The sequence below is a fragment of the Colossoma macropomum genome, unplaced genomic scaffold (assembly GCF_904425465.1).
Source record: "Colossoma macropomum unplaced genomic scaffold, Colossoma_macropomum, whole genome shotgun sequence".
Classification (NCBI taxonomy): Eukaryota; Metazoa; Chordata; class Actinopteri; order Characiformes; family Serrasalmidae; genus Colossoma; species Colossoma macropomum.
This window is the reverse complement of record NW_023494802.1, coordinates 23,730,151-23,744,378: the sequence shown is the minus strand read 5'-3', so window position 1 is coordinate 23,744,378 and position 14,228 is coordinate 23,730,151. Positions and strand designations below refer to the sequence as shown.

Sequence of the window (14,228 nt, the reverse complement as noted above, 5' to 3'; positions counted from 1 at the left end):
TCTTCTTCGTCTCCGCTTTACTGCGGTTGGAGAACCACAGTTACAGCGCTGGCGCCCCCGCCTGGAATGCAGCAGTAGCGACACTGGAACCGCAGAGCTGGAGGCGTCATTCTAATCCCACCCGTTTTCCGTCAAGCCCCGCCTTCAACGCTTCAATTGGGTAGTAGTTCACGCCCGCAGTCCGCTGACTGGCCAGCCGAAAAGTGGGTTATGTTAGCAGCATCAGAGAATCCACAACTGAAGATCTGCAGAGGGGGAGTTTTACCCAATTCAGCCAGATTCCTTTATTATACAGTACACATATGTAGAACCCTGCTGAAAAAGGACCATTAGAACCCATCAGGATTAAAACTTAATGGTTTGGTTTTTTAAATGGGAATTGGGTTAATGGTTTCCAGTAGAGACCACTAGTTTCCTGTAGAACAGCTTTGGATCCCATTAGGAAATCATTGAATGCATTTAGAATCAGCCACTGGTCAACTGTTAAACCATTAGAGTCATTTACACTGTGATATCAACCCATTAAAAGAGACAAAACACATTACAAAACCATCAGGAACCAACAGAAACACTAAATGTTTTTTTTTTTTCAGCAGGAGCTGAAAGAGATCAAATTAATTGCCAGCTTTGAATCCAATTACACAGTTTAAGAACAGCACAGGACTCAACAAAACAACTACAAATACAATTAACAAGGAGAAAAATATTGTTCAACAGCACTTACATATGAAAAAAAAATATTCCAGATATATTTATCAAATATATTTTTGCAATGTATGAAAATGGCCATAAATGTATTTGTTAAATATATATTTAAAATGCATTTATTAGTATTGATTATTATATTTGTTCAGTTGTGCGTAGTTGTAATAACAGATGTAACTAAACTAACTACTGACTTCTGTGATCTACATTGTATTTTACATTAACCATGTATGTATGCAGTAAGACACTCACACACAATGTATTTCAAATCAACAAGATATCAAATCTGCAAACTGCATTTTCAAGAGCATCAATACCTACTACACTCGATTTTGTCATATTAAAGGTTCATTTGCTAATATTTAAAATAAAGACACTGGAATACAAATTAATTTCAAAAGGTATCAAACAGTAAAGTACATTAGACAGGATTTTGGCTTTTAGCATACATTTTCAAATGGATTTGATAAATACATTTATGTACATTTATTTTTGTATGGTACATTTCTATGTTTAATATTCCCCATACAGTTTAAAATAAATGTATTTTAAAATACATTTGGTTAATATGTCAATGCATTCATACATTTTAGTGTTTTGAATTTATTTCAGTATTGACTGCAGTGTGTTTGAAATGTATTTTAAAAATATAAAAATGCATGTTCATATTTATTCATAAGTTTCTACTCAAAAAGGCCTAATTGCGTAAAACTATTTTTTTTGTCAAACAGACTCTAAAATACATTATTTGTTTTATTAAAACTAGTTTTCTCTGACTTCTGATGTTATTGCTTTTAGGATTTTTAACAGAACAGATATCATTTTTTTAACAGAAGCAGAATGAGCCTTACAAATTTTTTAAAGTTCTGTAATTTTTTATCACATTATGAAGTAGTGTTCCTTTGAAGAAGAAAAAACTAATTTAAGTTCAGCACTTTTGTCTTAAGTATTAGTTTTACAAAATAGTACCTTTAAAAATTAATGTATGACATAATGAAAGATATAAACATGGTTAGACACACTTTGTTTATTTTAAGTTGCATGTTGTTTTCTTTTGCTAATGCACATACATGGACAGTTCAATACATTTCTAATAAAACTGATTTTCATATGCTTTTCATGCAAATCTGAGTAATAAAAATCATCTTTAAAAATCCCACAACAATTTCTACTCATTTTTGCCTGAAACCATTACATTTGAATGTAGAAAAAAAATGTCCTGGATTCAGTGAGTAAATCTCTACAAGAAAAATATTTTAGAGGATCTGGATTGATTATTTGGTGTGACTAAGTTTACAGGATACAGAAAAACTGCACAAATTAACTCAGGATTTTAACACACTTTGTACTGGAAAGGCTAAATCAGCTTTGTCAGGTTGAGTGCTGAAGGGCTTGAATTCAGCTAAACTGGGTTTGATAATTAAAAGTCCAGGCCTGATAGTTTGCCTTTTGACTTGTACAGAACAGTTTGGAAAATTCCTTTGGGAAGTCTTGAAAGGGGTATCTGGGGGGAAACTATGACACAGGAATTGATTAGATTAATCTCAAAACTAATAAGAATAAATTCGGTTAATTGATGCCCCATAACCGGGCCTGAATCATAAATTTTCATACCCTTTTAGGTGGGCATTGGTGTGTATACTGCAACATTTTTTTTATATTTATGTTGGTGATATGAGGGCTGAGCAGCACCACAAAGTCAGCATGCAAACTTGGTAGTGAGTGAACGTCACCACCGTAACACTCCACTTTGGAGCTCAGCTGTAATTGAAATCTAAAGTTAGATTTTTCCTCAGCTGCCGATTGATGAACGCTGGTATGATGTCGACATTATTGTATGCAATAAAAGAAAAAAAGTAAAGAGCCTCATAGAATTTACAGCTGCTCATCTCTCCTCAAACTTTATATTAATGTAACATCACAGCACACTTCCTCAGAACTGGCAACAGAGGTGCACTTGTGTTGTTCAGCAGACGTCTAGCACAAAGTGTCATTGTTGATTTTTTAAGAAAATCACAGGGTAATCCGGGTTAAAGAGAGAGTGATGTTAGGTTTTGTGGTTACCGTGGGTCTTTATTTCACTGATGTCATAAAAGTTAGTGAGTGCTGAGTCAGGCCATCACCGACAAGAAAATACTCACTGTGGTGGGATGATTTTTTTATCCATGTATCCATTGTCAATACAATTGCAAGAAAATTTTCTGGGGCCTGTTATGGAGGTGGGTATCGATTCATATGAACACCACCTTATATAACCTTAAAAAACTCTATCAGCACTGCTGTGTCTGATCCACTCGTACCAGCACAACACACACTAACACACCACCACCACGTGTTACTGCAGTGCTAAGAATGATCCACCACCCAAATAGTACCTGCTCTGTGAGGGTCCATGGGGGTCCTGACCACTGAAGAACAGGGTAAAAGGGGGCTAACAAAGTATGCAGAGAAACAGATGGACTACAGTCTGTAATTGTAGAACTACAAAGTGCACCTATATAGTAAGTGGAGCTGATAAAATGGACAATGATGTAGAAACAAGGAGGTGGTCATAATGTTATGCTGGATCAGTGCATATACAACGCATGCGTTCATGTGGTCGCATGGTCATGAAGCGGATACGTATCCGATCTAGGACCACATATATAAGTGGCTCGTGGTCGGATTTGAAAAGATTAGATTTGCGTGTCCACACAGCCCTGAGAACCTCAGATCTGAGTCACGTTAGCGCAAAAAAATGGATTTGTGCCACTTCAACCTGCTAATTTGAACATAGCTTAAAATATATTCATGTCAGAGTGGTAAATCACCATTATCAACATTACACATAAAATTAAAAAGCCACGTGTAGGTCACCTGAGGCAGGTGAGATGGTAACTGAAAATGTATATGTATATTAAATTTGTAAAAACTGTATGTATACCCCCCCCCCCAAAAAAAAAATAATAATAACACACACCCACACAAACACAACCCCTACTCCCCTAAGTTTAACATGGTAATTTTATAGTTGTTGGTCTGTTACCTTTTTTTAACAAACTAACAACACCATGGCTTGACTCTTGACTATTATGGAATTATGATAGTACCATTGCTCTGAGCATTTGATTGAGTATTGGTAGCTTAGTTATTTTGTTTTGCAGATGTTAAATGTTTATTTTCTGTTCTATCCTTTGTTTAAAGGTGCAGTCAGGAGAAACTTCTTTACCTCCAAAGCAACAGTTGGAGACTTTACATATAACATACATACATGTACACGCACACACACACACACACACACACACACACACACACACACACAACGATTTCTAGTTAAAGTTTTCCGCCAGCAAGTTACCTTTAGATGTTTAATTCATTGCATTTTTATTATTGGTGAGCAGTGAGTTTGCATGCACACACACACACAGAGATGCCCACAATTTTTATATCTTGTCAGGATGTGGTATTGTACAAACAACATTTATGTATTATATATATGTAAATATGGCTATATATTAAGTGCTCATTTGCAAAAAACGATAAATGACATACTTTAAAAAGAAAACACAGCGCATTCTGAACCCTAAATATGTTTTGCCACAAAAGCTGTTATTGTCCATTTTCAAAGCAGTGAGCCGTTTGTGATTCAGCCTTAGGTATTTCTGAGGTCTGATCTTCTTGATGTTTAATATGACCATTAATGGGCTGTTTGTGTTGTGTTTTCAGCTCTTTAACTGTTTGTTGTATGTTAAAGAATGTTAAACATTGCACTTAAACAGGCATCCATTACATAGCTTTGTTTAATGACCATTGAAGTTATCCGAATTTGCCAAAAAACAAAATAAAAAAAATCAATAAAGTTTAATTCTGTAAGTTACCTGTATTTTTTGACGTTATTTTATGTAATCAGCACAACCCAAGTGCAGTTTGATTGATATTACCAGGAATTCACAATAAAACCATGATTTATGAAAATTCATTAAAATGGCTGTTTTTGCAAATTAACTCTTCATATATCTATATCAATCTGTATCTACCTATCATGTCCCATGAGTATTTTTGTAATGATAACATGCCACATGAGTACTGTATGTAAAAATGTGTCAATTTCTTAAAAGATTTTTTCTACAGTTAGAAAATTATGCTTCTGTGAATGTATGGAAAGAAGTAGGCACACACTAGTTGTTGGTTTATTAGGTACACCTACCTTGTCCCTACACTCACTTGCCATTTTATCTGAAACACTATTCTCGTGTTTCGCTTGACATCACACTGTATAGTCGCCGTCATTTTGAGGACCGAATCAGGGAGTGACTGCACTAGCATGATGCCTTCAGTTTGCTGTGCTTTGTGAATGATTCACCTGCAAGACGCGACAGAAGCCGAGAATGACGAGAGACTATGCAGACCTTTAATTCAGTGTTTCCAACTCCAGGCTTGGCGCCCCTGCACTGTATAGCTTAGTGTTTTTCTCTGCTGTACACACCTTGTTCAGCTCAAGAAGAGATAAATTAGCTGATAATATGAGGTATTTTAACCAGGTAAACCACAATTATGCAGTGCAGGAGTTGCAGGACTGGAGCTGGGGAACTCTGCACCAACTGCACTAGCAAACTAACAAAATCACGTCTGTTAAAACACTACATAGTTTTGCCAAACCAAACGACATTGTGTAAGAGCATGTTGCAGATAGTTTAATAAAAGGTCATAAAATAAACAGTTTTTCATTATTATTATTATTATTTTTTACATATTTAAGGCATATTAATTTTAATATTTTTTCTGAATTTCAAAGAAGTAGACCTAAAAATATAAGTAATAATTAAATAACAGCTGAGTGAATGAGGGCTATTTGGGTTAATTTTGATTGTTCTGGCTAGGTTCTAGTTGCCAGATCCTGGCCAATGACTTGGTCCAGCTCAAAAAAATCAAAAAATCTGATTTGAGGAACAAATCCGATTTGCATGTAGTCTGAATATAGTAAGAACGGTCAAATCGGAATTAATGTGTTGTTTTATTTTTTTTTACCGCGCGTTCACAATTATTCAGCGTTAATGTGGCAGCAACGCCGAACCTGAGTTGGTGCCAGTAAAGGAGCAAAAGCTTCTGAGACCTTTTCACCTTCGTCTCACTCTACTATTGAACAGCTGTGAGCGGTTCAGAGTGAATAATCTTTGCCGCTAATGCTCGTTTTGTTGGTTAGTATGTTGTCAATGATGCACGTGGTTTATTCACGTGACGTTATTGATTAGGATGTGCGAATGCGGTTTGTTTCAGGACACTTTTCGGTCACATTTCTTACAGATTTGAGTCACTTACCTACACGAATGTGAACCCTTAAGTTAGAAAGATAAGAGCAAAACAAAACAACTGAGCCTTGCAATGTAAATGTAGCCTATAATTTGTTACATCTAGTTTCGGAAATAGACGATTTGGAAACAATGTCCGGCATTTTGAAAAGCTGAGGAGATGACCCCAGCATGAATGAATCTCATGCGTCTATCCCAAATGCAGGCCTCAGTTTACGCACTGACGAGAGTCAACCCTAAGACTAGAACTGCCTCAGCACTGAATTACAGTCTCACCTGACAGGCTGTGCGACACTGTCGAAGGTCCCCTGAAACGGCACAAAGGAGACAGGTAGGGAGAGCTCACGTTTTCTTTGAATTAAACTGAGATCGTGACCAGCGAGATGCTACATGCAGTATCGACATGTTCTCACTCTGATGCGCAACGTTTTAGTTATTCTAGACAATGCTGAAACGGACGATATTAAAACAGTTAAGTTCTAAAACTCGAAATGTTATGTGTTCAACACTTGCTACGTTTAAGGTGTATAATCATTTGCGCTTGATTTTAGATGATTAATTATTCTTGAACTGGACAAAAGGGTACTTAAGTGTTAATCAGTGAGTTGTTGTCAGGCTAGAACGCTTAGCCTGCTAAATGCTAATTAGCTTCCATCGACTACCTAATGAGCAGCTTCCTTAAGATGATGTGATAGCTTGCATTTTTTTTATATTTGTGCACTTAAATTGTGAAATATGGTTACTGTTCCCCTGGTGACACACTAAAGTATTGAAAAATAAACACAATGAAAGGGTTTGAACCTTTTATCAGCGGCCATTGCTTCACAGCCCTCTGTTAGCCATGCGTGGCTGTACAGTTCCAGGATGTGGAGTAAAGCGGGCATTTGCCCCTTTAACCAGGGCTGAAGTTGCTGTCCCACTTCGCCATCGCCCACCGAACCCCTGCCAACGGTTCTGATAGAATGTTGTGCCAAACAAGAGACATTCCTTCACGATATGTTGTCATTGCTTATTCAGAGCTGGTTTAAGGGGAGCAGCTTATTGGCTGAGTGAAGCAGTTTGTGCTCACTGACATCATGAATGTACATTAGGTGCCCTTATAAACTTCTATAACTTCAAAAGCTTAAAAATATAACAGCAGTGTTAAAATATTTTATGCTGTTCTTTGTTCGGGAAATTAATGCATTCTTCTAAATAAAAATGTTTAAGCATTTACAAACTATTGTGTTTTGCTCAATTGCTCCATATTGACCCATTCGTTAAATCAATAAACCAAATTTTCCACCTCATCCAAGTATAAAAACTTTAGGGCTTACTTAAAATTCAGATTACAAAATATAAATATATTTTTAAAAACTGTAAAGTATATGCTCGTATTTTTTGTGTGAGGATTGGTGTAAGACATTTAAAAAAAATATTGTATCCTGCAGTGTTTATGTATGGTTGCTGAATAACTAAAATACACCAAGTTTACAAAGTTATTCTCATCAGTTACAATTTTTTCTTCTTTTTTGACACACCTCCACCTCAGAAAGTTGGAGCTCATAGAGAAATCTGAGTTTCCCTGCTAGTTAATACAACATTGTAATGATGTTCTTGTGCACTTTCAATCTCATAAATACAATACTTATGATATGACTTGAAGGCAGCAAAGGACTGGGACTGATGCATGTTGATCTTTTTACTTACTTAGATCTCTTATTGAGGAATTTTGGAATGAACTCAAAACTTAGGGTGGCTTATAACCAATCTAACATTACGTTTTTTCCCCTCCACAGGATGCGCTGGCACTTTCGCCGACTCCCTTTACTGGTCAAGCTTTTTCTGTTAGCTTTAACTCTTTTCCTGACTCTGTTAATAGTACTGCCAAAGAACATAGGAAAATGGACTTCCTCCAATCAAAACCTGTATGGTCTGTCTCTCAAAAAGAGACAGGTTATTACAACTCCTAGGAGTTCAGCTGACCCATTACCTTTTCAGATCAGAGACCCGTTTTCCCTGTCAGCAGAGGCCTCATCGGTATCCGCACATCCAAATTGTCTGTCTGGGTTCTACAGCCCTGATGAACTTAAACCTCATCTTATGAGACCACTGGAGGACCCCGATGGTCCTGGGGCTAATGGCAGAGCATTCATTCCAGGCACGATGAGCCCAGCTAAGCTGAGAGAGAAGCAGGAGGGCTTGGATAGGAACGGTTTCGACCAGTTTGCCAGTGACCACATCTCTGTGCACCGTAGCCTGGGCAATGATACCCGTCACCCAGAGTGAGTGTTGAAGGGGAAGAGGCTTGAATATGAAAGCAAAAGTTTGATGAAAATTCATACTCGCACAGTTTCCCCCTTACTCCAGAGGTAGTCGACGAACCAAGACATGTTTTCTGTCTGAGGTTTACTTCTGTAGTTTTGCATTGGAGCTAAATAACTAATGCAGCTAATATGTTACAGAAGCGTATGTACACCATTAAGCAATGTGCAGAAATGAACAAAAGGTTAGGTCAGTTTAGCACCTGCACTCTCTGATTACACAGCCATTCTGTGGTAACACATGCAGAATGCTTGGTTTGGTGGTGTCATGTTGAAATAAGAAATAAGCATCCCTGAAAAAGACGGCATTTAAAATGCAGCATTATGCTGCTCCAAAATGTGTTCACCATTAATGGCGCTTTCAGAGATGTGCAGGTTACCCATTAATTAGCCACACTGGCTTTTGAACTTTATGCTAGTCACCTTCTTGTTGCCTATAATACATCACCATTTTAAAGCATGTACATAATTTGCAGTGAGAGCTATCTAGGTTAAAATACAGCTTCCATATGGCAGGGTTAGTTTTATCACTAAGCTTCCTGGAGTAAAAAGTGAGGGAAGGCCATATGTCCTTACATAAATTCAATATTTTTAAATGTTTCTAGTTTAATGGATAGTTTAATTAAAATGTAATGAAGATGTCATTTAAATAAAATATTTCAATTTTGTGAAATTGTCTTTTGTAGTAAAGATTGTTTAAGACAGGTTGTTTGAATAGAAATATATTGATCTGGCTCAAATATTTTAAAGAGGATTTAGCCAAAACCAAAATAGGTTAGGTTGTGCCAACTCTCACCTACATAAGCTTTTATTACTTGTTTGCAATGCTAAAGAAGCAAACTTTGGGCACCTAGAATATATGACTGACCACAAGGAAATGTGAAAATGTTGCCATATTGATGCCAGAAGGAATATTCATTTGTGCACATCTTTTGTAAGGTGTGTGGAGCAGAAGTTCCGCCGTTGCCCTCGCTTGCCGGACACCAGTGTGATCATTGTGTTTCACAATGAAGCGTGGTCCACTCTCCTTCGTACCATTTACAGCATCCTGCACACCTCTCCCGCCATCCTGCTCAAAGAAATCATCCTGGTAGACGATGCAAGTACCCAAGGTAGTAAAGAGGCTGCAAGCTGGGAAATCACAGGAAAACGTGGATGTAACAACTCTTTTCTGTAGCCTTCACTGAGTATGAGGCCTTTAGCAGTCTATCTTTGTTTTGTTCTTTTGTTTTCTTACTCAGACCATCTGAAAGCTCCTCTGGATTTGCATGTGCAGCCTCAGAAGATTGTACGTGTTCTGCGGCAGAAGGAGAGGAAAGGTCTGGTTGCTGCTCGGCTGCTGGGAGCCCAAGAGGCTAAGGGAAATGTGCTAACGTTCTTGGACTCTCACTGTAAGTTACATTTGCCTAGCTCCATACTGAATGGCTGAGAACATCTGTAACACCTCCCACAGTACAGCACAGTTTGGTGATTTTCGCTAAACATGGTAACTAATTGGATGAGCAGGGAGATTGCCAAACTTTGCTGAACTTAGGCCCTTTGTGATCAGAGCTAGACACACCTGATTTATAACATTCAACATGTTTTTGTTTTTCCCACATTTAATCCATCTTTAAATCCATTTAATCTGTTTTCAGGTGAGTGTTTCCATGGTTGGCTGGAGCCTCTTTTAGCTCAATTACGTGAGCAACCCACGGCTGTTGTGAGTCCTGAAATCGCTGTCATTGATTCAAACACACTAAGGTTTACCAAGCCGCTTCCCAGTGTCCGCGCCCGAAGCCGTGGAAACTTTGACTGGGGACTGAGCTTTGGCTGGGAAAATATCCCTGAATCAGAGAGACTGAAACGAACAGATGAGACTTATCCTGTGAAGTGAGGACACTTATCTCTATTCTGTATTCATACCTGCTTTCCCCCCTCACACGTGTTGTCAGTTTATTACGTATAGCCACCTTGTACATGCACTCATCGGCCATTTTATCTGGTACACCTTCCATAGAGATGCACTTTGTAGGTTTCCAGTTACTGACTGTAGTCCATCTAATGCGGCATTTGTCAACCATCTCCTAATCTCTCCATGAAAAAGGACCACGGCTGACCAAATATTTAGGTATACCACTCTCAGCACAGCAGCAGCACTAACGTGGCCTGTTTGTGTGTTGTGCTGGTATGAGTGTATCAGGCATTTTGTTTAAACACTGTGGCCACTTTATTAGAAACATTGACCTTGTTGGTACACCCAGTAGGTGTAGATTTAGAGACAATATGGTTCATCACCCAAATAATATCTGATCAATAGTGGTCTTATGGTAGTCCAGGCACATACAAGGCGGGTGTACCTAAGACACTGAAAACTCACTTAATACTTTACATCTTTACAAGTTACTCTATAAAACTAATTCAAATCTGTACCAATTTAAAGGAATATGCAGTAGTTCTTTTTTTATTTAGAAAGAAACAGCAGTACACATAATTTAAAAGGGCATGCCACTTTCTCTGCCCTTGCTCTGAACAAGACATAACCAGTTATTCTTGATTAAAATTAGGTGAAGTTGGACTCTCTTCTTTGGCAAGTAGATTTTTATCCGTATTGTTTACATTTGCATGAATAGATACAGAAATATAGTACAGAATTTTTTTTTAATTTATTTAATCTATTTGGAGGAAATGTAGCTCTAACCAATAGAATGAACAATGACTATAGGTACATTATAAGTGTACCTAATAAACAGGCAACTCTGGGTAGTATCCACCAGAATATAATCAACAAGCAAGAGAAGAGTATTTGATGTAACCTGTTTATTCATATTCCAATTAAATTGATTTAGTTGTTCATATTTCAGAACTCCAGCTTTTGCTGGTGGTCTGTTCTCCATCTACAAAGACTTTTTCAACCACATTGGGACCTATGATGGCCAGATGGAGATTTGGGGAGGAGAGAACATTGAAATGTCTTTCAGGGTGAGTTTTATCAATTTTAAGGCTATGTTGTTGCTTAGATTGGTTTGAATAGATTTAAAAGGGGGCTTCAGAAGTTGAGGAATTGGACCAGTTCTAGCACAGGGGACTTGTGTATGAAGTGTATAGTGGGATTCAGTGACTTGAAAAAAATGCAGCCTCATGCTAACCCCATGTGGTGAGTTTTTGATACCTCCTCAGGTGTGGATGTGTGGCGGTCAGCTAGAGATTGTGCCCTGCTCTGTGGTGGGCCATATTTTCCGCACCAGGACTCCCCACTCCTTCCCTAAAGGGTTAGAAGTGATCGTGTGCAACCAGGTGCGGGCGGCTGAGGTCTGGATGGATGACTACAAGAATGTGTTCTACCGCCGGAACAAAAAGGCTGCTTCTATTGCACAGAGCGTAATAGATAAAGATACATAATAGATAATCAGACTTGTTAACCTAAATTGTAAATCAAGTATTTTTAAAACTCAAAGAACATGACCCAGTAATGTGCACTGTTCTCAAAACACTAAATCAACACTAAAAGTTCTCTGCTGTCATTTCTCAACTGACTTGGCAATGCTAATGTTGATCACTCCTCTCCTCTTTGCTCGGAGGACGGCAGAAGTCTTATGGTGACATTTCTGAGCGTTTGGAACTCAAGGAGAAGCTGCAGTGTAAAAATTTCTCTTGGTACCTGGAGAATGTTTACCCAGAGGTTTTTGTGCCAGAACTTGCCCCAGCTCTGTTCGGATCGGTAATGTTGGAACTGATGTAGCAAATGATTACATATAGTCTAAGTTGCAGGGGTTGAATGTCAGTTTGGTTGATTTAAGGCATTAATAGAGCTTTGTTTTGTTTGCTAACATCTAAATTTTACTGAACAAGCATTTAAATTGTCCCCTGAATTCACCAAACTGAACAGGCCCAGCACTGATTTACTTTAGATATTTCTCATAAGGAGTTTTTTTATTTGTTGTTGGCAATCCCAGTATCCCTTATGACTGTGTTTCCAGCTAATGAACATGGGCTCACACACCTGCCTTGATATTGGCGAGAGGAAGCCTATAAAGAGAGCTGTGATTCTATACAAATGCCACTACATGGGTGGTAATCAGGTACTGTCAATACTCAGAAAACTAAAGCCTGAGTAGACTGATAAATCAGTTGAATCATTTATTCATTACAGTGTTACTGAGCTTTGCTAAAGCCTGGGCAGACTGAAAAATCAGTGATGTGATGATCAGATATTAATCTCAGTGTTACTTAGCTCTAATAAGGCTTGAGTAGACTGATAAATCAATGTGATGATTCAGTTATTTATCACAGCGTTACAGAGCACTTTTGAGGGATGATCAAATTCCAGCTAGGGTGATTATGGGAGCAGCAGTGAACTGAAGCAGGCTGTTCAAAACTTTATTCAATTGATAAGTGAATAAAATAATGTTGGCGTGAATTCTGTGACTTATAATCACAACCCTACAGCGGTTATAATTTGCAGATGGTGTTGCTGAGAATACAAGAACATGACTATAAGCATGTTCTACCTGAATCCGTTTAACTGCATAATATCTGTTACATTTTACCCCACGTTAGTTTGTGACCTACTAACCCATAATTGCTAGATGTCTAGGCTGGTGTCTCCTGAAATATAACAACTGAAATGTCAAGTCATAATCATAACATAAAATGCCTTATAAACATACCCAAATTTTCTCTCCAATTCCACAGCATTTTGAATACACGGCGCATCAGGAGCTGCGCCACAACACCGCCATGCAGCTGTGTTTGCACGCAACGATTGAGCCAGAGCCGGTCCGCATTGAGCTGTGCAACTATAAGGGCGGCAGCACCGTCCCAGCCCCACAGCAGCAGTGGACTTTAAAGCTCCTGTCACCACTGGTACAAATACTTCACTGTGATATTCAGTATATTTATAATATTATTCACTTTTAAAAATACTTATTGATGAATAGTTGTAGTGATTAGAGTCGTGCCAATGTTTAGGGTAAAGTTACATTTTGTTGATTTTTCTAAGCAAAAATAGTTTAACACCTCCTCTACAGAGAACACACTTCTGCACATTTAATGTGCAATTGCAACATATATGTGTGTGTGTGTGTGTGTGTGTGTATGTGTGTGTATATATATATATATATATATATATATATATATATATATATATATATATATATATGTATACACACACACACACACACACACACACATATATATATATAATCTGGCCTGTGCAAAATTCTGGTACATATTATTCTGTATGTTTTTTATTTTTATATTTCCATTTTTAATATATTTTTTATTTTCCAATATGTTAAGCTCCAAATTTGCAGAAAAATACCATATTGAAGTTTTTACCCTGTAAAAGATATGCTAACTTATTTTCACTCAGAAAATCAACAAAACATGTAATTTGACTGCAGGGATTAAACCTTTTGCATATGACTGTAAATCCACTTTGTATAAGTTATTATGTATAAAATAACAAACTGCTAATATGGCAAGTGATTAAACTTTTGAACAGTAGTTTATATCTTACCCTTTTGTATATTGTTTGTTTCCAGTGTTATCTTCTGGAAAGCGAAGTGTTTAAGAAATGTCTAACAGTGGAGGGAGAAAAAGCCATCATGAAGACCTGCAACCCTGCTGATAAATACCAGCACTGGACATTTAGCCCCTGATGCATCTGTAACAATTTAGTATCTTGCTTACTCTGTATTCTAATTCATCTGTCAATGAGAGCAGAGTTTTCACAGACTGAAAAGAGGTGACTTGTCAGATGCGTGTGTATGTGGACTGCATTACTAGTTCTTGATCATAGTTATTAAAAACCTTCGAATTCACTGCGTTAAACCTGCTTGTAGATAAACGTCTTTTGTCTAATTGCAGGCAATTGCGTCTTTTTGCGTCAAGCCAACTCACTTTAGCCTATATCCTCACAAGTGCTGGTCTGTTACGTCGGGCTGTGAGG

At 37.7% G+C, this 14,228-nt stretch overlaps 1 protein-coding gene across 1 annotated transcript; it reads left to right on the top strand.

The window, feature by feature from the left end:
* The first annotated feature begins 6,229 nt into the window (after positions 1–6,229).
* On the top strand, positions 6,230–13,938 carry LOC118822369 (polypeptide N-acetylgalactosaminyltransferase 6-like). Its single transcript, XM_036591386.1, has 11 exons — positions 6,230–6,324; positions 7,772–8,257; positions 9,236–9,408; positions 9,538–9,687; positions 9,934–10,168; positions 11,140–11,257; positions 11,456–11,656; positions 11,865–11,996; positions 12,256–12,357; positions 12,971–13,141; positions 13,822–13,938. The coding sequence occupies exons 2-11, from the start codon at positions 7,773–7,775 to the stop codon at positions 13,936–13,938; spliced, it is 1,884 nt and encodes a 627-aa protein (XP_036447279.1). The 5' UTR covers positions 6,230–6,324; position 7,772.
* The last annotated feature ends 290 nt before the right edge of the window (positions 13,939–14,228 follow it).

What these genes read in the sequence shown, in the direction of transcription:
- LOC118822369 (XM_036591386.1), top strand. Translation starts at nt 7,773, where the DNA reads ATGCGCTGGCACTTTCGCCGACTCCCTTTACTGGTCAAGCTTTTTCTG. An exon ending in AATGATACCCGTCACCCAGA is followed by an intron (nt 8,258 to 9,235) that starts GTGAGTGTTGAA and finishes ATCTTTTGTAAG; the next exon opens with GTGTGTGGAGCAGAAGTTCC. An exon ending in GATGAGACTTATCCTGTGAA is followed by an intron (nt 10,169 to 11,139) that starts GTGAGGACACTT and finishes TTCATATTTCAG; the next exon opens with AACTCCAGCTTTTGCTGGTG.